Genomic DNA, 23,680 nt, shown 5'->3' with positions numbered 1-23,680 from the left:
GTTTTTTGTTGTCGTCTGCTGCCTCCTCCCTCGAAAATATTGCGATGTTAGGCAGCTAGCTTCTTTTGACGTAGATGCTATGTGAGTTTCGTTAAAGGCTTTCTTAAACAAGGATACTATTGCATAGTTTTGTCAAGAGCCACTGTATTGCTTTTCAATTAGTTTACTTATAGTGTTCTTTTTATCTTGTATTAAGGGTAAACCTTATAATGTTTCATGTTTGTTATTTTTCTTTAAATAATTATTTTATTTAAATTTCTTTCGAGTTTATTGATTTATTGACTTTTACATTTCACAATTTTTATTTTAAAAATAGTTGGCGCCCAACTCTTCGAATATCTATTCTAATTCTAATTACTTTATTTAGACCCCATTATATCACACTTCAGTCGACAAAGATATCTGTCAGTTGGCAACTCTGCTCTGTCATGTCACTATAATTCTGTAGAGTTGGAATCAACCAGTATGCGTTCACTGCTGGCATAGGTCTCCTGCGGCTCTTTCCATCTGTCTCTGTCTTGTGCGTCTTGCATCCAGTTATTGCTAACAAGCTTCAGGTCGTCAGTCCATGGGCGTTCTCTGCTCCGTAGTGCTTCTTGTCTTGACTTCCACTCGACAATACGTTTTGTCTATTGGTTGTCTGATAATCTGGCGACGTGTCCTGCCAATTCCATTTTAGCGATGTGATTTTTTTGATAGCCTCTATTGTTTTTGCTCTACGCCGTATTTCTTTGTTTGGAATTCGGTCACTCAGAGAGACACCGAATATCTGGCGCTCCATAACCCTCTGAGTCACGCAAATCCTATTTACCAAGTTAACACACATTGGTCAAAGATTTTCCTTTTGAGGCATATGGGTAGATCCAATTTAAATACACAGCTTAATTTATCAAACGCTGCCTAGGCTAATCCAATGCAACGTGGAAGCTTACATGTCTAGTTATCTTTGCCCAATCAAATTTCATATCTTATACGAAGCAGTTTGCACAATATCCTTTCCATCAATAGCAATATTACGATTTAGCACCATATTAGTCATTATTTGAGTCTTATTAATATTAATTTTTAGTCCAACCTCCAAGGAAGCGTGATATAATTTTTCTTCTTCTTTTTCTTCCTACTTTATAAATAGTCAAAATGCCTGTTTTACTTCGGTTTTTAGCCGCAATTGACGTTGTCTGACCATCTGTTCCTCGGTCGTCCCAATGATCTTCTTCCATTTGGTGATTTGTCTCTTGCTATTCGTACTATTCTATTTTCTGTCATTCTTTCGATGTGTTGATTCCATTCCACTTTTATTCTTTTGGTCCACGCGTTTATTTCCTCTATACCACATCTCGCCCGTATGTCCTCACTTCTTACTCTGTCTCTTAGAGTTTGGTTTGTTATTTTTCGTAAGACTTTTATTTCTGTTGTTTCCAGTAGTCTTTGTGTTTTCACCGTATCTGCTCTTGTTTCCGCTGTGTACGTCATTATCGGTCTTATTGTTGATTTATATACCCTGGGTTTCGTTTCCGTTGTGAGGTATTTGTTTCTCCAGATTGTGTTGTTGAGACATCCTGCTGCTCTGTTTGCCATGTTCACTTGTTTTTGTACTTTTTCTTCCACTTTTCCGTAGCTTGACAGTTTTATTTCCAAGTATTCAGTTTCCATCACTTGTTCTATTATTTTGTTATTTACGACTAGTTTACATCGTCTCGGTTCCGCCGATATCACTATCGCTTTAGTTTTCTCTGTTGAGATCTCCATGTTGTATTTGAGCGCCGTATCTTCGAATTCTTTAATTAACCTTTGTAGGTCATCTTCATTTTCGGCTGTTATTATGGCGTCGTCGGCGTAGCATCCTTATATCCTTATTTCCTTTTCTCTCATTCTATATTCTCTTCTTTTTATAACTCTCGTTATGATTTCATCCATTATCAGATTAAATATTAATGGGCTCAGCGAATCTCCTTGTCTAATGCCAGTTTCATATTTGATAGGTTGCGATAGTTTTTCTTTACATCTTACTATAGCTATGTTATCTTTATATATATTTTCAATGGTTTTTACTAAATCCAGTGATATTCCCTTTTCATATAATAAATGTATCGCGTCCCGAATTCTCACTCTATCAAACGCTTTCTTCAAATCTATTAGACACATATATGCTGATTTGTTGTATTTCAGCGACTTTTCTTTTATTTGTCTTATTACAAAAACTGCATCCGTGCATGATCTTCCTGTTCGAAATCCTTGCTGTTCCTCTTGCAGAGATATTCATTCATTTATTTTTGTCGCTATTATTCTTGTTTTAAATTTGAGTATTGTATTTAATAGATTTATTACTCGATAATAATTGGGGTCTTTCTTATCTCCTTTTTTGAAGAACATCACCATGATTGCTCTTCTCCATTCATCTGGTATTCTGTTCGTGGTGATTTATTTTATTAATAAGAAGTTGCAGTTGTTGTACAAGGTGATCATCTCCATATTTTAAGAGTTCATTTGGTATTTGATCTTCTCCTGGTGACTTTCTGTTTTTTAATTTGTTTATTTCTTCTTTCACATCGTTTTGGGAGATTTCGGTCTTTTCCGTAGTTATTATATTTGGCGTTTCTGGTAAATGTTATTCGTTTTGTTTTTTAAATATTTCTGTCAGGAAGGCCACCCATGTATCCTCTTGTATGTGTTCTATTTCAACTATATAATTTTTCAAACATTATTATTGCATCATCCATACGATCGGCTATAAGAACGATGTCATCACCAAATCTGAAATGACTGAGCTTCTCTCCATTTATGTTGATGCTATGCTTGTTCAGATGAGCCTTCTTACAAGTATATTCTAAAAGCGTCGTAAATAGTTTTGAAAGATGAAGCCATACGTATCATTTAAAAATCTTTTTTGTAAAACTGTAGGAAAGATTAGATTTGATTTTGACTTGATAATAAATATTTTTTATAATGTACATACAACAAATATGACTAGTTAATACCTTAGTGTCCCAGCCAAACTCATTTTTCAGATTTACTTCTAAAATAAGACGTTTTCACACCTGAGTGACTGAGCTAGATGAGGTCTAACAACTTTCTCCCAAAGAAAGTTGTGAGTTTTATTGTTCTACATTGGCTCCCAACTTTCGGATATTGTTGGAGATAGTTCGGAGAGCTATACTGTTAACTATTGGCACCCACCGTTTTTGATGGGTCGTTCGATGATTACAACCTACCTCCATAGCTGTGCGTTGCTTATGCAGTTTCTGTCCCCCTTTTTAACCAATTTTTTTTTTTGGTACCGAGATCGTTTTTATAGAAACTCTCCCCCTATATGAATAGAGAAGGATGATAAACTGAGAATTATTGTCACTGTGTAGTTATATTTGTATAAGATGATCAGATTAATGAGCCAATAAAGTTGGATGTAGAATATGTTTTTGATAAGGATATTAAGGAATTTTGTATATTTATAGAAAGCATAAAAATACTATGATAATTTTGTTTTGTTTGGAAGAAAAACATTTGGTGTAGCTAAAACTTTTAATTAGTGTTTTATGTAGCAATAAAACACTAAAAACTTTGTTTTCAAAACTTCCACACAATATATTATAAAATCTTATCACTACAGCTGTTTCGGCCGAGTGTCTTTCTCAAGTGATCTATTTTTGGTATGCGTTTACACGTTATAGTCTTAACGACATAGGATTAGGAGGAAAGAACTGTTTGTCTCAAGTTGGTCATTCAGAATTATGTGTTTTTAATTTGTTAGTTTCCATAGATTCTAACAAAGATAGCTTTTTATTTTGAATGTGAAGAGTTTGGAATTTGTCATTAAAAGAATGATTATGATCTAGAAGGTGAAGTGCCTATGTAGAGGTTTTTTTTTATTATTGAAAGCCTTTTTATGTTCTGTTATTCGTTTATTAAAATTTTTAGCAATTTGACCGATGTAAGTTTTTGAGCAGTCGCCACATTTAAGTTTGTATACACCACTGTGTAAGTAATTTTATTTTGGCTTTTGTTGTTTTTAATATATTTGCCTAAGTTGTTGTTTGTTCTGAAAGCTGGTGTTATTCCTTTCTTTTTTATGTGTTTGGCCATTTTTGTTGATAGGTAATGCCTGTATATATAATCGAGCAGAAAAGTACTGGGTTTTTTTCTCTGGTGGTGGAAATACTAATTTCAGGTCTTTCTTGTATAGTTTTTAATTTAAAATTTTATTAATTATTTGTTCGTTGTATCCTATTTGCTTAATGATATTTAGTTCTGTCTCAAAGTTGTATTTTGACATTGGAATCTCTGTTAATTTAAAATACCATGATAGGCCGCCAGTTTATATTGTGTGGGATAGGATGATGAATTCTGTATAGTCGTGTCAGTATGGGTAGGTTTATGAAATATGGAGAAGGCTTTAAGCTATCTTTGTTAAAATCTATGGAAAATAACAAATAAATTAAAAAACACAGACATAATTCTGAATGACCAACTTGAGACAAACAGTTCTTCTTTCCTCAATCTATTTCGTAAAGACTATAAATTGTAAACATATCCAAAAATAGATCACTTTGAGAAAGGCACTCTGCCGAAACAGCTATAGTGATAAGATTTTATAATAAATTTTGTGGAAGTTTAGAAAATAAAGTTTTCACTGTTTCATTGTTACATAAAATGAATCCCATCAAGTAACGGTCGAATCCGTCAATTAATTAGCGTTTTATTTAGGTAACTATAAGTTTTTGGTATATCTGCTTTGATTTTTTATCAGTAACTACTAGAAAGAGGGGCATGTATTTTGTAATAAAAACAGACGTTCTTCAGTTTTGATAAAAATTTGATTTTTGGTGTCATCATCGAGTTATTCCAATGAAATAAGTCTCAAAGAATGACCAGTTACGCGATATCAATTATATTGTTTTTTACGTATTATTTGATACTTACAGATAACTCGCATTAATTGTATATATCAAACTATGTAACAGCTTTAAGCTACTACCTAATTCCGTACCTAATATCAAGTCCAAAAGTAAAAGCTGTTCCACTAGATGGTGAGGACAATCCAGTCAAAATATTAAACAATGTAGTTTTTCCAGCTCCGTTGTGGCCCAAAATTGCTGTAATTTGGCCTTCATATATCGACAAATTTATGCCATTTAGTGCTACTACATTAGGTTTTCGGAATTGCTACAAATGTGGAAATAAGAGTGTGGTTATTACACAATACGTTGTATTTATAAAAATATAGGTTTTTATTAATTTAATACGTTTACTTAATACACAATCACATGGGTAAAAAGCGAAATCCACATATTTAACTAGCTAGTGTTTGACGTTTCGACTTTTACTCTCTAAATCGTTCTCAAAAAGATTATTATAAAAATTTTGCGAAAATATATAACCAAAGTTATCTGTTATTGATTGTAGTAGAAGTATTTTAATAATAACCCTTTATTTGAATATTTTAACTATTAATTAAAGAAGTATTTACAATAAAATGCACATATTTGTCATTTGACTAGATTATTATTTTCAAAATACCCTTTATTAAAGACAAAATTGTTATCTAAACTAAATAAATAGTCCAAAGCTAGAAAATTAAACGTTTAAAATCAAAAATTTTACATACAGGAACATATCATCATCATCACCCAGCCCTTTGCGTCCACTGCTGGACATAGGCCTCCCTCAGTTTTGTCCATTGTGTTAGAACTTGTAGCTGTCAATGTAAAAGTTTCGGCACCATAGGTCATCACAGGCAACATACAGTGGTGAAATGTTTTACGTTTTAAAGACATTGGTATATCGCTTTTAACCTTTGGAGTACGGAGATTATTTTACTTACTTAGATTACGATGATGGGTCAAGCGTGACTCATTCTCATTTTATTTATAAGGATGTTTTAAATAGTCAGTATTATTAAACAGTATCTTTTATTCAACAAAAAACAAAGAAACATAAAAATTATAATCTTAAATTATTGTATTTAAATTTTTTAAGATGTTTCACCATCCTGGTCTTTTTGGCAGTAGTTGCATTTAATTTTGACAATATGCACTTCTTCGCGTATTGAATGAGTATTACAAACAAATCTTTTACACATGTCACACCTTTTTGAATGTTTATTGTTACTACCCCTACAAGAATAACAACGACCTCGTTTTGTTGCAGATTGCGGCACTTCTACTTGCTTTTTTACACTAACACCGGTGGTCTCTACTGCAGCGATTACGGATTTATGGTACCCGGTGGGTTCTTCTTGTATTACTTCAGCTCTTTGTTGTATATTTGGTGAGGTTAATTATTATTTTCCAAGCTCCTCCAGAAATAGTTTTCTACGACGTTTTATATTTACTTGGGTATTCCATTCCGAATTTTTCACATTCCATAGAACGAAAGCATGTATTAGCATGCACTATCCAAAAAGTAAATGTACGTAAGGGCCATCTTCTTGTTGCTCTTTTACATGTGTGTCATGCATGTTGTTCACCAGAAATTTCATGTTCATTGTGTAAAATCGATAAAAATACAACAAACTTGTTAGGCTTGGTCATATGAAACTAATATATTGTTTCCAGTGAATAAAAACTTTGAAGAATACAGTGAGCGATCGTACCCAAAAGAATTAAATTTTTAGATAAGAGTTCTTCAGATAAAGTAATGTCGGTAAAAAAATTTTCAGTTGTAATATTTTGACCAGACCTATACCGATATTCTGGAAGTGTTTTGACAACTCTTGGGCCTTGGTTAGGTTCAGATTGATCACCAATCTTTCAAGTATATATCTCAAAGTTACAGCAATAAAAAATTTTACCGTCACATATGGTCCAAGCCTTTTTACCGTATTTTTTCGGTTTACTAGGTATATAAATTAGAAATGGACAACGTCCCCTAAATTCTATAAGTTGCTCGTGGATAGTACCAAACCAAAAGCAGATGGTTCTTATGATTCCCTACAATTTTGGGCAAATAGATCAGCGATTTTTCGAATAGGAGCTAATTTATCTCGTTCTCTTCTTTCTGCTTTCGTATCCAAATTATCAAAGCGAATATACTTTAAAATACCTATAAATCTATCCCGGCTTAAAAATGCTTTATAAATAGATTGCGTAAATGCATTATTTGTATTGGACCATAAATTATGCACCTTCTCATGAGACTCTCTGAACCTTCATAATATAAGTATACCAAAGTAAGCACGCAGTTCGACTAGATCAACGTCAATCCAATCCTTCATTTTTTTTTTCTCGTTCTTACTGTTATACGCAGCTATAAACTCAATAGCTCTCTTATTGGTATAATCGGGAATCATTGACATTATACTATCAAAAAATATAAATTGAAGGCATCCATGCATGTCTAAATATTTTGACTTTTCGTAGTGAGACCAATGTTTTCCTGTAATAAATTATATGCCAATGTCTTACCCTTTTTGGAGCTAAATTACGCCATGATCGTCTCTACTGGCTCACAACCGTCATTATCACTCCCTTCACTATTGCTTTCTTCCAGCTCTGCAAAGTCATCTTCTTCACTATCTGATAGGAGTAAGGCCTACAACTCAGCTTCACTCAAAGGTTTATTCTTTTTCCACATTTTGATATAATACTTTACACTTCAAGATCGATGCTTGAATTAAATTTGTAAACAAACGTAAAATACCGCTTTACACCAAAGTTAGACCTCTTGTCTCGGACGTTTTCATAGAATATGCCTATTAGATACTACATTTACTCACAAGGTTAAATTCCATGATACTATGGCTAACAAGATAGGATCTTCCCGTAGCACAAAATCGGTCGTGTTCGCGCATGCCGTCATTGGAGAGTAGAATTTTGATTCTTGTTAAAGTTAAATGGGATTTTTATGCATTCTGTGATGAAATTATTCAATTAGCAAAATAATAATATTAAATAAAGGTTTAATAATTACAATAATCGTACACAAAAGGATATCTCCAAACTATTTCTTAAAGATTATTTATTGATACATACAAAAAACTGACATTACGGACGTGCAACTCTCCAATTACGTCACGACTTATGCGCAATATCTTATCTTCTTAATCATAGTATCATGGTTAAATTCTATCTACTAATATTTCTACAAACATAATCATTTGGCCTTGAATACGTGAACGTTTTACCTGGTAAACAGAGACGGCTACGCTTTACGTGTACCTACAAACATATATTGAAAATATTCTTTGAAATCTGAAGACCGGGTCAGGACTGACCCAGTAATGCTCATTAAGAAAAATACGTTTTTTCAAAGTCTACAAAGTAGGCTTCCGTGACGGCAAGTAACTTTTCATTCGACTTAAATTTCTGCCTGACGAGTGCCTTTTTTAAGTTTAGAAACAAAAATAAGTCGCAAGGGACCAAATCTGGAGAATACTGTGGATGCTTAGGGATGGGGCAACAGTTAGTAGCCTAATTTGACCAATTTCGGCATTGCGACTGCGAAGGTATGAGCCGGTGCCTTGTCATGGTAGCAGAGCCCTTTTTTTCTTTGTCAAATAGAGTAATTTTTTCTGCAATTTGGAGTTAAAACGGCCCAATAATGCGGCCTAGTGGGGCGCTGTGAACGTTTTGACATTCTCCAGGTAATCGATTTAGATCATCCCTTGTGAAACCCAGAAAATGGTGGCCATCGCGTTTTTAGCCGATAGGACAGTCTTCTCCTTCTTCGAAGCATGTTCGTTGGGTGCTGTCCACTGTTTCGACTGTTTATTGGTCTCCAGTGTATATCAGTGGATCCATATTTTATAGACGGTTACAAAACGAAGTCGAAACTCCTTCGGATTATGCTTAAATAGAGTCAAACACTGTTATGAACTAGTCTCACGATTGCGTTTGTTGTACGGAGTAAGCAAACGCGGCAGCCGACAGCTTTCTAATGGCCAGAATTTTATGCAGGATATGATATACGTGGTCTTTTGATATGCCTACTGTCTCAGTTATCTCGCGTATCTTCAGTCAGCGGTCTACCAAAACGAGATCGTGGATTTTTGTTATGAGGTATCATGATATGACAAGATCGTTTTTACCTTGTTTAGGCCTGAGCCTCTTCAAGGAATGAGAAACTCCGTATTTTTTTTTTCTAGGAGTTGTGGGGGTGCGGTAAACGACAATCGCGTGAAATGGTGCATGTGGAGGTGGAAGTGGTGGACTACTAAGAAAACGGAGGGTAGCTGAAGGTGACTAGGTGTATGATCTGAGAAGATCCAGAAGCGCACAAGAAGAAGTGGGTGCTGCCAAGCATGCCAGTTTAGGTACTTCAGGGTTACCAGCCAAGTTTGTAGGAACGGCTCTTTATCAGCGTTTTTGGCGCGCAGACTTTACCTGTTGGATGGGGAATGATTCTAGTATTTCAAAATACTCATCAGGAAGTTCGTGTCCAGTGTTGTAGAGAAGTTTAGCTGGAGGAAATGGAACTTTCTTTAAGGGAAGTCTGGTGAGTATTTGCCCTCTATGATTGCAAGGTGTCTTTAGTATTTGTTTGGCTCTGTTGTTCAAGCCGGCTATGGTTCTTAGGACATACTTCCTGCTGAGGGTTAGGATTCTGTCCTTTATCGGTGTTATTTGTGAAATTGCGTAAATGTGAGCTGATGGATACGGCCAATCCTTCCTCATGCAGTATCGTAAGATACGACGTTCAGTGGCCGTAATGGCGGTTAGTTGACGTGCATTCAGGGAGGTGTAGATACAAGACTTGTATTCGACTATCGGTCTGACAAAGGTCTTGTATGTGTGCAACAAAGTTTTTGAAGATGTCCCGCCCAGTTTGCCGGATAGCACTTTCAGGAGGTATCGAACCGCGGTTCATTAAAAATCGATGTGCGACCACGGTAAAACTCGTTAAAATAATTTTTGAGATTTGAAAAATCTAAACTGAATGATATTGCTCTTTTTCCATATTTCATAAACCCACGGACAAACCCGCTTTCACATGCGGTCAAAACAAAACTATAAGTCCTATTCGGCTGAAATTTTGACATCAGCCGCCTAAACACGCTGTGCACACGCTGTGCACGACAGTGGATTTTTCTTGAGATAGTGGCGCCATCGGGGTGGTGAAGCTAAGTACTTATCACTTGATACACGAAGACAGATTTAACATAAATGGTTTATATGATATGACAGAAAATTTATTTTAATGTATTATAGAAATATTACCCAAAAACGTTTACTTATGTCGATAATTCTGATAGCTTCTTTATTTTGCATGTTCCTTGGTACAGGTTCTATGTCTTCATTCTCCGAAGGAGTTTCTGAAGGCATCTGAAAATAAAAATGAAAGAGAAATCATAGTAAAATATTTGCCAAAGCAACTGTTTAATGTTTCATAGGTGGAACGAGTGATAGTGGTATGTGACTTAACTAAATTCCCATTTTATTATTGTAAGTTAGTAACTGCTGCCGATCTATTTGATTTCAAGTCAAAAAGGAGTATGTTAAACAGGACCGCTACCATGTGTGCCAAGTGTGCATCGCACACGGGCGGCCAAAAGCAGTCCACTGATGATAATACTTTTTTAAAACGAAAATAAATTCAAATATATAAATAGTAATGATTCAGATAATTATGTGAACTCTAATATTCCAAACAATAATAATTATTCAGTACGTGATAATATTCAAATGCGTTTCATTTATTATGCATACTTCTTTTTTCATCCTAATCTAAAAAAAATGTCAGAAAATATTATTTATTGTATGAACTCCCTTTTGCATTTACAGTCATAAAGCAGTTTCGGGAATACTTTTTAATTAAAAGCGGCTGGCGGCTTTCGGACTTCAGTTATTCGGCATTTCACACGTAGATACTTTACAAGAATTTAGGCAAGTAGTTGTAAAGTTTCTGTTATATTATTATTCCTATGGTTATGTTTATAGATGGGTTATTATGTCTTATGTTCAGTCTTAGTTGAGAATTCGATGAATTTAGACACGCCTTTGATAAATTTTGTTTGTAAAATATAGTAGTGTACCCGTTTCTCTTGTACAGTAGGTACTGTATTTCGAAGTAACGTCGAGATCAGAGTAATTTTATTCGTATACTCGTTACGGCTACATATTATTTGGAGAAACATTATTTGGACAACTTATTTGAAGTGTTTTTGGATTTATTTTGTTAAATTCGCCCGGCTTCGTTCTTAAGTGATAATTTCAAAATGTCCGAAAGAAAATGAAAACGACTTTCAGGCTTTCAATATAGAAAAATAAAAGGGGCAAAAACGGAGGAGAAAAAAGAACTTAGCGGTGCACTGGAATCATTTTTGATGAAAAACATACATGAAAATATAGAAGAATCGGATATAAATTTAGGACCTTCAACTTCAAGCGAAGTCCAAACCATAGAAAAAAGTACCAAACAATTAAAAATTTATTTTAAGAAGTTTAATTTTAACATTAATAAAGTCAATATTATGTCTGTCTTTAAGTGGTGATCTACTAAGGCACAAGAGTTTTTTCTTATTTGCAGTCGCTTTTGTGTTGAGTGACACGTTGCTTAAGCCACTGTTGACTTTTACCAATATAACAACCTTCATTGACCTTTTATTTCTATAATATATATATATATATATATATATATATATATATATATATATATATATATATATATATATATATTATAATATATAATATATTACTATAAAGTATTTGCTTTCTTGTGCAGTTGGAGCAATTGTTGATTTAGCTGCTGATTCAGCTGTTGATTCATCTTTTGTGTCTTTATTTTGCTGTGTAAACACATTTCGACTATAATGTCAGGATATGGAATAATTCCGCTATTAAATAGACCAACTCGGTTATTTTGGCACTTAAGATTTAATTTATTTAAATTTTTTGCAGGGATAAACTTCGAATCTTGATAATGGCTCAATGGTAGGGAAATAAGTCTTCTACTTATAATCCGTAATAGGTTTTTATTAATATTGAAAATGGAGATGAGGCTACCGGTTTCGCAGCTTAAAAACTTTTACAGCATCGTCAGGCCCTCATGAAAACAACGATATCAGTACAAGTTGTGTTGATACATCAGATGATTTTTCTTTGTTAGACTTATACTTAGTTTAAAGAAGTTGTCGTTTAACCATAAATAAATTAACATCTATACGTAGCTGAAACCGATGGCTTTACGAGCCTTTTGAAGTACGGTGGTGGCTCAGTTAAATTAGAAATTAAAGTTTCTGGTGTCTGCCATGATAAAACATGGGTTCTTCGGCTTAGTAAGCCAATATCTAGTCACTGTGCTATGGCCGCTAGCCTCCCGTTTTTAGTTTCAACTACCAGCATTATCCAACGACAGTTCGAGGTCACACAAGATAGCGACGAATGACTTCCGCTTTTAACATCCTCCGATGTTTTTGAGATTTGCACTATATACTCGCAGTCCCAAAGTTTGAGGCTTTATTGCACTTAAATGACGCCCAAGGTGAGGTAAGCTATAGTATTAACTTTACTAATACATATGTTAAAACTTTTTGGCAAATATTATTATAAAACTAGCGAACACTACAGACTTCGTTGTGTCAAATAGATTTGGAATATGGCATTTTATTGCTTTAATTCTCCTGAACAGAACCGTCACCATGATGATAGGGCGGTGTGTGAGGGACAGCTCGGGTGAAATAAGTATTTTCGCCTCGACGAACTTTGGCCAGCATGTTGAACCCACTAAAAACCCCGACTGGGATGTCGGCCAGAGGGCTTCAAACTAAGAGGGAAACTTAAGGTTCAATCCTGATTGAAAAATAATCTAAAGGGATAATGATAAAGGTGACAAATATTTATAAAGGGGGTGCTTCAATGACAAAACATAGAGATAATTAATTATTTATTATTATTATTATTATTATTAACATAGGGTTATTAACCGATATAATAAAGAATAATAAAATAAAATGTATATACGTATTTTCAGTAATCTCTTTATTGTAAAGCAAGTGAATCATAATTATTAACAAAAATCTGTTTTATTTTTATTGTAGGACTTTATCATATACAATGTTTTTTGTTTGATTACCTGGTAAATATACAAACAAATCTGACGGTTTTCCAACACGGGAACAAGCAACATACAATTGACCATGTGAGAAACATGGGTTTTCTAGATTAATACCACAAACACCTTATGATTGCCCCTGGAACCTATTAATGGTCATAGCAAAAGCAAGCTGCACTGGAAACTGTAGTCGTTTAAATTCAAATGGTATATTAGCGGAAATCATTGGGATGCGTGGTATCAAAACGTCTTCTCCTTTACACTTTGCTTTCAGTATAGTTGCTTATATCACGTTGTTCAATAATTTTTTTATTGCTAACCGTGTGCCGTTGCAAAGACGCGGTTGGTTGATATTTCTCAACATTATAACTACCGATCCAACCTTTAATTGAAGATTGTGAAAAGGCAGTCCTGGTAAATCCAGCGTGTTTAAAAATTCGGCGGATAGTTGACTACATCATCTTGGTTAGTAGCCGAATCAATGGATTTATATATCTCATCAATTCGCCTGTAATTTGTTTTTGAATTTTGAAATTTAATTTATTTACGTCTATGTTTTTTGCAGCCAATATAGCCCGTTCGCTCAACCAATCATGGTTTCTGTAATTTTGAGCAACATCTGGAAACACCTTCTGAAAACAAACATCGGTTTGTTTGACAGATGCAACGACGTGAAAACTAATGCAATTTATGTCGCGTTCCGAACTAAAACAAAAGAAAGAATATTGCGAGGCCAATCAAATCTATAGCTCTTATATTTTTTTACTTTTTAATTTGGTCGGCTTCACGATATTATCACTTTTGTATGAACGCCTTAGATCCTCCAACGCGAACACGCACACACACGAACGCGCACACACACGAACGAACGCGTACACACATACATTTGAATGAATTTGAACTTTGTGCAGCGACAATAAAGCTCAAATTGAATCTTCGACGTTAGGAACACACCTACATTGTTTGGACACTAATGAGTGCTTGTAATTTAATATAAACTTTTATGAATAGTAATATAGCGATAAAGTTCAAATTGATTCTACATTTAGTTATAAAATATTTGTATGGGAAAAAGAAAAGGGCTGTTTTAGGTTTTTTCCCGGAAATCATTAAAATTTTTCATGCCGTAAAAACCATCCTTGGCCTTCAAGGAACATTTTAAAAAAAGAATTGCTACTATTGGTCCATACGTTGTTGAATTATGCGCTTAACAACACATTTTGCGATTCATTTTTATATTACAGATATAATATCTTAAATGTTGCAACACTGATTTATGTATAAAATTTTATGTATACCAACACGTGTATCATACATACCTGACTACGTTTAGATATCCAAAAAGATGGCATTAAACAAAATAGTGGTGACCTTTTTACACCGTATTCACCTAAAATTAATACATAATATATCTTAAATAAACAATCTTGGTATTTATTTTGATTTATTTATTTTGGTTTCGAAAGGGTGTGGCATTAAGGACATACAGAAATCTTAAAAATTCAAATTAAATTCGTTTTACATATGTTCGATTTGAATTGAATTTAGTCAACAGGGAAATATAAATATTATCGTGATACAGTAGGTATTTACTGTTTCTGACGTGGTATAAGAAATGCAAGTCGCATATTCAAAAGCGAAGAAAGTAAATAGACACGTTCAATTCAAATAGTAGTATTATTTGAATTGATACTGTTCGTGATGTAGTTTGAGACACGTTTGGGTCAATTTTAAGTGTGTTAAGTCATATAATAAATTATAAAGTACAATCCGTCTTTCTTTTGAGAAAAATTTAACATAAAAATTCAGTTCGGCTAATGTAGCGAGAGTTTGCTAATAATAATACTTTAATAATACTTAATAAAATCATATAATATATAAGAATGAATACTTACTTGGAATAACGTTATCAAGATAATAAGCCAATACCCCGTACAATACTATATCTACTAATAAGATTATAATACTGATCCCAAAAGCCAGCCCCGAATCATAATCATCCCATAGGTTACTCAAGGTTATACCTAATCCTTGAATGTCTAACATTATTACCTACAACATTAAAAAAAAATTAACAATGGTACCAAATTTTACGTGCCATTTGTATTGATGAAAAAATGTTTGATTGATTTGATTGATATAGTTTTCTGATAAGTAAGGCTCTGTATTGACCTCATACATTTTATACACTGTATCCTAAAGAATCTTTTATGTGAAATCGTAGGCTTCCACGGCCAGAGTCAGAATTATAGTTTATTCGTCTTCCGGGTTTTGACCGTGTCATTTGTGAGTGACCCAAAAGTGGGTTCATCTCGACGTTTCGCTACAATTGTATGTAGCTTCTTCAGGAGAACAAAAAAGAAAAAGAAACAAAAGACAAGAAGATGGGTAGTTAGCAACGGTAACTCAGTTACTCAACGCAACCAGAGGCGAATACTAACTACCAAGATGGGCATTTGGTCACAGTAACTCAACTACTCAACGCAGCCAGAGGTGAAAACCAAATGCCAGGACAGGGATTCACGTCCAACAGCTCAGAACACTAACGCGTCGAGAGGCAGGGAGTGAATCCGACGATTACTCCGCTACCGCTCTATTTATAGTCGCGGTGACCTGTCGTGTCGGGACGTATCGGCACACTTCGTGGCGCGAACGTCAAGAAGCGCGCGCTGGCCTATCATGTGTCTGTATCGTGGTAGCGGGACCGGACGGCGGCTCTAGACTGGGATTCCAGATGGGAGACAAGTAGTATCCTTCCTCTCGATTGATATTATGTGGATTTTTTCGGATCTCTAGAGATTCGCGGATTTTCCTGGAATAAAAGAAGGGGCTCTTAGAAATGATATGAGTTTTTTCGAACAATATGGAATGACCGGTTTCTTGGCAGTGTTCTGCAACTGCAGAATGGGAGAAAAGACCTGATCGAATGCATCTTTGATGCTCTTGAATCCGAGTTTTGACGGAACGACCAGTTTCGCCAATATACACTTGTCCACATGAACAAGGAATAGAATAGACACCACAGGAAGATAGGGGCGGTAATGGGTCCTTAGGAGAGGGTAGATATTGTGAGATTTTCTTGGGTGGTCGAAAAGTAGTCCTGATACCTTCCTTGCGAAGAATTTTTCCAATCCTATCAGTGACACTTCGAATATACGGAAGAAAAGCCACAGGAGTATTACCCGAAGATTCTGAATTTGTCGTCCTAGGGTGTAAAGGGGGATGTAGATGTCGGTGTGTAATATTTTGAATTGTGGACTTGGAGTAACCGTTGGCGACAAGGGTTTTTTGCAGATGGCCAAGTTCTTCTCTAAGGTTGTCAGGTTCAGAAATCGAAATGGCCCGATGGATGAGAGAGTTGATCACAGAATTCTTTTGGGCAGGATGGTGGTGTGATGAAGCATGTAGGTAACGATTCGTGTGAGTCTTTTTTCTATAAACAGAGTGACCCAATCGGCCATTGGGCTTGGAGGTGACTAACACATCGAGAAAGGGAAGGGACCGATTATTTTCTACTTCCATTGTGAATTTTATACTCGGATGTTGTGAGTTAAGATGATCTAGGAAGGGAGAAAGGGTATGTTGACCATGGGGCCAGATGATAAATGTATCATCAACGTAGCGGAACCAGACTTTTGGTTTTAAGGGGTAAGATTCTAGGGCTAAAGACTCAAAGGCTTCCATGAAAATGTCAGCAATGACAGGGGAAAGGGGAGAACCCATTGGTGTTCCAGATATTTGTTTGTAGAAATTGCCTCTAAAAGAAAAATATGTTGAAAGGAGGCATTTTTCCGCAAGATCTGCCAAAACCAAAGACTTGTTATCATTGGTCAAGTGATCTCGCAGAACAACTAGAGAGTCATGTATGGGGATATTAGTAAATAGGGATGATACATCGAAACTGACGAGAATGTCTTGGGGATCGACCGTGAGGGAGGAGATTAAGGTGATGAAATGTGTGGAATTTCGGACATAAGAAGAGGTACGACCAGTATAGGTCTTAAACTGATTCGACAAGTACTTTGCGAGTTTGTAGGTAGGAGAGTTAATCGTAGTCACAATGGGACGAAGAGGTACGTTGTCTTTATGGATTTTGGGAAGACCGTAAATTCTGGGGCAGATGGAGTTTTTCGGAACTATGGACTTCTTAACATCATCGGAAAGATCGGATTGTTTGATGGCATGGGAAATTTCGCGTTCGACTCTAGGAGTGGGGTCTCGAGAAATTGTGTTATAACAGGATGTATCCCTAAGTAAGTCGTTTACTTGAGTAGTTGAGTTACTGTGACCAAATGCCCATCTTGGTAGTTAGTATTCGCCTCTGGTTGCGTTGAGTAACTGAGTTACCGTTGCTAACTACCCATCTTCTTGTCTTTTGTTTCTTTTTCTTTTTTGTTCTCCTGAAGAAGCTACATACAATTGTAGCGAAACGTCGAGATGAACCCACTTTTGGGTCACTCACAAATGACACGGTCCAAACCCGGAAGACGAATAAACTATAATTCTGACTCTGGCCGTGGAAGCCTACGATTTCATTTGACCAACCTCTACGGGGAGGTTATATTCCGCAAAACCTCAGAGTTCTCCAATCTTCGCTCTAAAGTTTCATCTCTACTTTCTTCGCTCACCTTCCTCTCTAGATGTCGTGATAATAACGTGGTTCCCAATTTTCTTGTTCTAAAACATCACATTTCCTCTTCATCTTCTTCCCGAATTCTACATCGAGCCAGCCTATCTCTACTTCGTGAACGGATTCAACATATTCGAAAAACCCTTAATTTTCAATCCCAAAAACTTTTTAAGCTGCATCTTGAACTTTCCAGTATTCTTAGTGTCGATGATTGGTCACTTTTAGACCGCATTTCCTATCATCAAGCCGATAAAATCCTTCTTCTAAGCAACGAAACTCACAAAAAGAAATTCCAATCCCTTGTATCTAAGAAAAAATCACATTCCACCACTTCTACTTCTCTTTCACCTCTTACTAACACCGTCGTTAATCTTTCTTCTCACCAATTAACAAGTGCAGAAAGCAGTCTTCTATCTAAAGGTCTTAATTTTGCTATCACTCCTTCCAGAATTCCTACCGAAGAAATAGTTTCAAATGTGGAAGCGGCACTCCGCACAATTCCTAAAATTCCAGCCGACCGTATCCGCTTTGACGTCGCTAAATGTCTTGATACAGCCAAAATCCCTACTTCCAATATATCTCGTGAGGAATTCATAGCTCTCAAAAATCTCCGTTCTCTTTCTGAGATAATAATCCTTCCTGCAGACAAAGGTAATGCCACAGTCATCCTGGATACTCCTTCCTACATAGAGAAAGTAAACGACTTACTTAGGGATACATCCTGTTATAACACAATTTCTCGAGACCCCACTCCTAGAGTCGAACGCGAAATTTCCCATGCCATCAAACAATCCGATCTTTCCGATGATGTTAAGAAGTCCATAGTTCCGAAAAACTCCATCTGCCCCAGAATTTACGGTCTTCCCAAAATCCATAAAGACAACGTACCTCTTCGTCCCATTGTGACTACGATTAACTCTCCTACCTACAAACTCGCAAAGTACTTGTCGAATCAGTTTAAGACCTATACTGGTCGTACCTCTTCTTATGTCCGAAATTCCACACATTTCATCACCTTAATCTCCTCCCTCACGGTCGATCCCCAAGACATTCTCGTCAGTTTCGATGTATCATCCCTATTTACTAATATCCCCATACATGACTCTCTAGTTGTTCTGCGAGATCACTTGACCAATGATAACAAGTCTTTGGTTTTGGCAGATCTTGCGGAAAAATGCCTCCTTTCAACATATTTTTCTTTTAGAGGCAATTTCTACAAACAAATATCTGGAACACCAATGGGTTCTCCCCTTTCCCCTGTCATTGCTGACATTTTCATGGAAGCCTTTGAGTCTTTAGCCCTAGAATCTTACCCCTTAAAACCAAAAGTCTGGTTCCGCTACGTTGATGATACATTTATCATCTGGCCCCATGGTCAACATACCCTTTCTCCCTTCCTAGATCATCTTAACTCACAACATCCGAGTATAAAATTCACAATGGAAGTAGAAAATAATCGGTCCCTTCCCTTTCTCGATGTGTTAGTCACCTCCAAGCCCAATGGCCGATTGGGTCACTCTGTTTATAGAAAAAAGACTCACACGAATCGTTACCTACATGCTTCATCACACCACCATCCTGCCCAAAAGAATTCTGTGATCAACTCTCTCATCCATCGGGCCATTTCGATTTCTGAACCTGACAACCTTAGAGAAGAACTTGGCCATCTGCAAAAAACCCTTGTCGCCAACGGTTACTCCAAGTCCACAATTCAAAATATTACACACCGACATCTACATCCCCCTTTACACCCTAGGACGACAAATTCAGAATCTTCGGGTAATACTCCTGTGGCTTTTCTTCCGTATATTCGAAGTGTCACTGATAGGATTGGCAAAATTCTTCGCAAGGAAGGTATCAGGACTACTTTTCGACCACCCAAGAAAATCTCACAATATCTACCCTCTCCTAAGGACCCATTACCGCCCCTATCTTCCTGTGGTGTCTATTCTATTTCTTGTTCATGTGGACAAGTGTATATTGGCGAAACTGGTCGTTCCGTCAAAACTCGGATTCAAGAGCATCAAAGATGCATTCGATCAGGTCTTTTCTCCCATTCTGCAGTTGCAGAACACTGCCAAGAAACCGGTCATTCCATATTGTTCGAAAAAACTCATATCATTTCTAAGAGCCCCTTCTTTTATTCCAGGAAAATCCGCGAATCTCTAGAGATCCGAAAAAATCCACATAATATCAATCGAGAGGAAGGATACTACTTGTCTCCCATCTGGAATCCCAGTCTAGAGCCGCCGTCCGGTCCCGCTACCACGATACAGACACATGATAGGCCAGCGCGCGCTTCTTGACGTTCGCGCCACGAAGTGTGCCGATACGTCCCGACACGACAGGTCACCGCGACTATAAATAGAGCGGTAGCGGAGTAATCGTCGGATTCACTCCCTGCCTCTCGACGCGTTAGTGTTCTGAGCTGTTGGACGTGAATCCCTGTCCTGGCATTTGGTTTTCACCTCTGGCTGCGTTGAGTTGTTGAGTTACTGTGACCAAATGCCCATCTTGGTAGTTAGTATTCGCCTCTGGTTGCGTTGAGTAACTGAGTTACCGTTGCTAACTACCCATCTTCTTGTCTTTTGTTTCTTTTTCTTTTTTGTTCTCCTGAAGAAGCTACATACAATTGTAGCGAAACGTCGAGATGAACCCACTTTTGGGTCACTCACAAATGACACGGTCCAAACCCGGAAGACGAATAAACTATAATCTTTTATGTGTCTGTTAATCCTAGAAAAATCTAGACTTTAGGCCATTTTAGAGCTTCTTCAATGTACTTCTGTTTCATATTGCGTCATGTCCTTTTGAAGGTTGACGATCGAAATGGCAATTGTAGCTTTGGAAACTGGTGAACGAAAGATTTCTGTGGATGAGCGGTCAAACCATCTCCTCCGGTCTTTCAGCCACGAGTTCTGGCATCTTCCAACTGATCTTTTGCCCTGCACTTTACTTTTCAATATGATTTGTAGTAATTCATATCTTTCACCTTTCGACACATGTCCCAAGTATTGTATTTTTCTCTCTTTGATTACGCTAAGTAATTCTTTTTGTTTACTTATGCGCAAAAGTACCTCACTATTGGTAACTTTTTGTATCCATGTAAATCTCAGCATCCGTCTGTATATATACATTTCAAAGGCATCTATTCTTTTTTCGGTTTCAGAGTCCATTGTCCAACTTTCCCAGCTATATAGCGAAACAGAAAATGTAATATCTGATCAATCGAATTCTGAGCTCAAGACTAAGGTCTGATCTTGTAAAAAATGTTTTCATGCTCAAAGTGTTTTCCTCGCTTTCTCGATCCTTGATAGGATTTTTTTTTGGGTTTCACTGGCGGTTGATATTAGCTTCCAAATATTTTATGGAAGTTACATGTTCTATTATTTGTCACTTGACATACAAATGTACGTTGGTTGGTATCTTTGAAAATACTAGAATTTTACTTTTCTAAACATTTAGATGTATAACTACCGCATTTATTATATTTTGTAGTTATTGTGCGTTGCTTGCTATTAGTACGGTATCATCAGCGTACCTGATGTTGTCTATGCTGGTTCCGTTAATCTTCATTCCACCTTAAACCTCGTCTAATGCTTTTCTGAATATAGATTCCGAATAGAGATTAAATAATTGCGGTGATAGGACGCAACCTTGTCACAGTCCTCGTCAGATTCGTATATCTTCGGATGTTGTGTGCTCTATTTCAATTGTTCCCGTTTGGTGTCAATATAGTTCTAAGATAATTCGCAAGTCTTGTTCGTCAATTTCAGTTGTTCTCAGAATTTCGATCATCTTTTGATCGTTAATGCAGTCAAATGCTTTTTGGTAGATAATAAAACATGCATATATATATATATATATATATATATATATATATATATATATATATATATATATATATATATATATATATATATATATATATATATATATATATATATATTAACATATGTTACGGTAAATATGATTAAATGGCAATTATTAATAATTACCGGTTACTATTAATACTACCCGAATAGCTAGGTAAAAGTAATAAATATACCAGAAATAATCACATTGACCGGTTATTATTAATAAATCCCGTATTCAAACGGTAAATGTGATAAATGTTGAATACCAATAAGTTCTTAGAAGCTTGCGAGGTGGAGGGAAGTAAGTGTATTAGTCACTGAGACATACCAGTGTTAAAATAAGGTACGCGTATTACCACAGTGATAGTAAATCTGTAGTCGGAAGCGGATCTGTGTCGTTGTAAAACATTTTTGTTTAGTCGAACAAGCGGTATGCAGTTTCGAGTGTTCTGTGCATACCTACTAACTTATTTTACAATGAGTGATTTCGAGTCCATGAAAGCACTATTTAGCGATCAAATTGATACGCTTAAATCTGGAAAAGGAAACAATCATCAGTTTTTCAACAGAGATGAGTATTATGCATTTTTAATGAAAGCTAAAATAATCAAAGACAAGACTTCTTACAAAACACCTGAAGAATATTAACGGTTATCACGGTATGATATTGTAATAATTGGTAATGTCGAGAAACTCGTTGTGCCAGTAAAAAACGACAGAGATCCTATTGTTTAATATGTATTTATGGAGGAAACTTTAGATATCATTCACGAAACTCATATTTCAATTGGACATGGGGGCCGCAACAGAATGATGAAAGAACTTAAGCCGAAATATAAGAACATCACTGTGGAGTTTGTAAAGGTTTATTTAAATCTTTGTGTACCGTGGCAAAATAAAATGAGTGTTCCAAAAAAAGGACTCGCTGTGAAGCCAATTTTAAGTAGTGCATTTAATTCGAAACATCAAGTCATTATTAACATTTAGTCACAAGCGGATGGTGACTATAAATTTATTATGGTCTATCAAGACCATCTTACCAAATTTGTCCAGTTCAGAGCATTAAAAACCAAGCGTGCCGAAGAAGTTGCGTACCATTTGTTGGAAGTGTTTACAATATTTCGAGCTCCACACATTTTACACAGTGATAATGGTCGAGAATTCGCAAATAAGATTATTGAAGAAGTCTGCAGTATGTGGGACGAACTAAAAACTGTCCACGGAAAACCCAAACACAGCCAGTCTCAAGGTTCGGTAGAGAGAGCGAACCAAGATATCGAAAAAATGTTGGCCACATGGCTGGAAACAAACAAAACGAGTAAGTGATCGGAAGGCATAAAGTTCATCCAATTTATGAAAAACAGAGCTTACCATTCCAGCATTAGCTGTAGTCCATACGAAGCACTATTCGGTTGTAAAGCTAAAGTAGGATTAAAAACATCCTTATCTGCTGGTACTTTAACTGAAATTATAAGCGAAGAAGATTTAGAAGCAATATTAGCAGATGAGTCCGATGATGCTGATGATGGAGCAAAGCACCGTAGTAATTTGTATCTTAACAGTACAATCGAAGATAAACAGTAGCGAAGCCCAAAATGCGTTTTTATTACATTTACCTGAGTTGTTAGGATAGTGTTAATAATAACCGGTTAATCTAATTATAAAGGCATTATTAATCACATTGACCAAATGCTAAGTTTATTATTAATATTTATCGGTTATTATTAATACAGACTTGTAAATTCGTGTATGAATGATTCTGAGAAAAGTTTTAAGGACATAATGCTTAATATTTTATAGTCATCGCAGTGTGAGGAATTGGATTTTTTTGGTAATGTTACGAATGTTGTTTTTAGCCAGTCTGATGGTATTTTACCAGCGTCATATATCTTATTGAATAGTGCTGTTAATAATTTGAGGCTTTTACTATCGTTGTCTGCAATTAATTTAAGTATTTCGATATTGATATTATCTGGACCGGTAGCTTATCCGTTTTTCTTAGCTTTTACTGAAAAATACTGAAAAAAAAACTTTTTTTTTTTATTTTTGGACCTTTTTCATTTATTCGATTATCCGTGGATGGTGAAGAACAAGGTCTATCATCGTCAAAAAGTATCTGAATCTATTCTCTCTATCTCTCCAGTTTGTCTTCTGTACCTATAATTATCTCATTATTATTTTTTAATGTTGTTTATTGTCCCGTTGTTTG

The 23,680-nt window shown here is 35.9% G+C and overlaps 1 protein-coding gene across 2 annotated transcripts in view; it reads right to left on the bottom strand.

Annotated features, from left to right (window-relative positions):
• The window catches only part of LOC140437410 (cholesterol transporter ABCA5-like), a 154,944-nt gene that overhangs the window by 65,386 nt on the left and 65,878 nt on the right, over positions 1-23,680 (bottom strand). For both annotated transcript variants that reach the window (XM_072526926.1, XM_072526925.1), the window contains exons 9-12: positions 14,880-15,036; positions 14,304-14,374; positions 10,152-10,256; positions 4,985-5,160 (exon numbers count right to left, since the gene is read on the bottom strand). In XM_072526926.1, coding sequence (XP_072383027.1) covers positions 4,985-5,160; positions 10,152-10,256; positions 14,304-14,374; positions 14,880-15,036 — 509 coding nt within the window. The remainder of the gene's footprint in view (positions 1-4,984; positions 5,161-10,151; positions 10,257-14,303; positions 14,375-14,879; positions 15,037-23,680) is intronic.

The sequence above is a fragment of the Diabrotica undecimpunctata genome, chromosome 3 (genome assembly GCF_040954645.1).
Source record: "Diabrotica undecimpunctata isolate CICGRU chromosome 3, icDiaUnde3, whole genome shotgun sequence".
NCBI classification, from domain to species: domain Eukaryota; kingdom Metazoa; phylum Arthropoda; class Insecta; order Coleoptera; family Chrysomelidae; genus Diabrotica; species Diabrotica undecimpunctata.
Note: the sequence above shows the minus strand (reverse complement) of the source record. Positions and strands in the feature narration are given on the sequence as shown.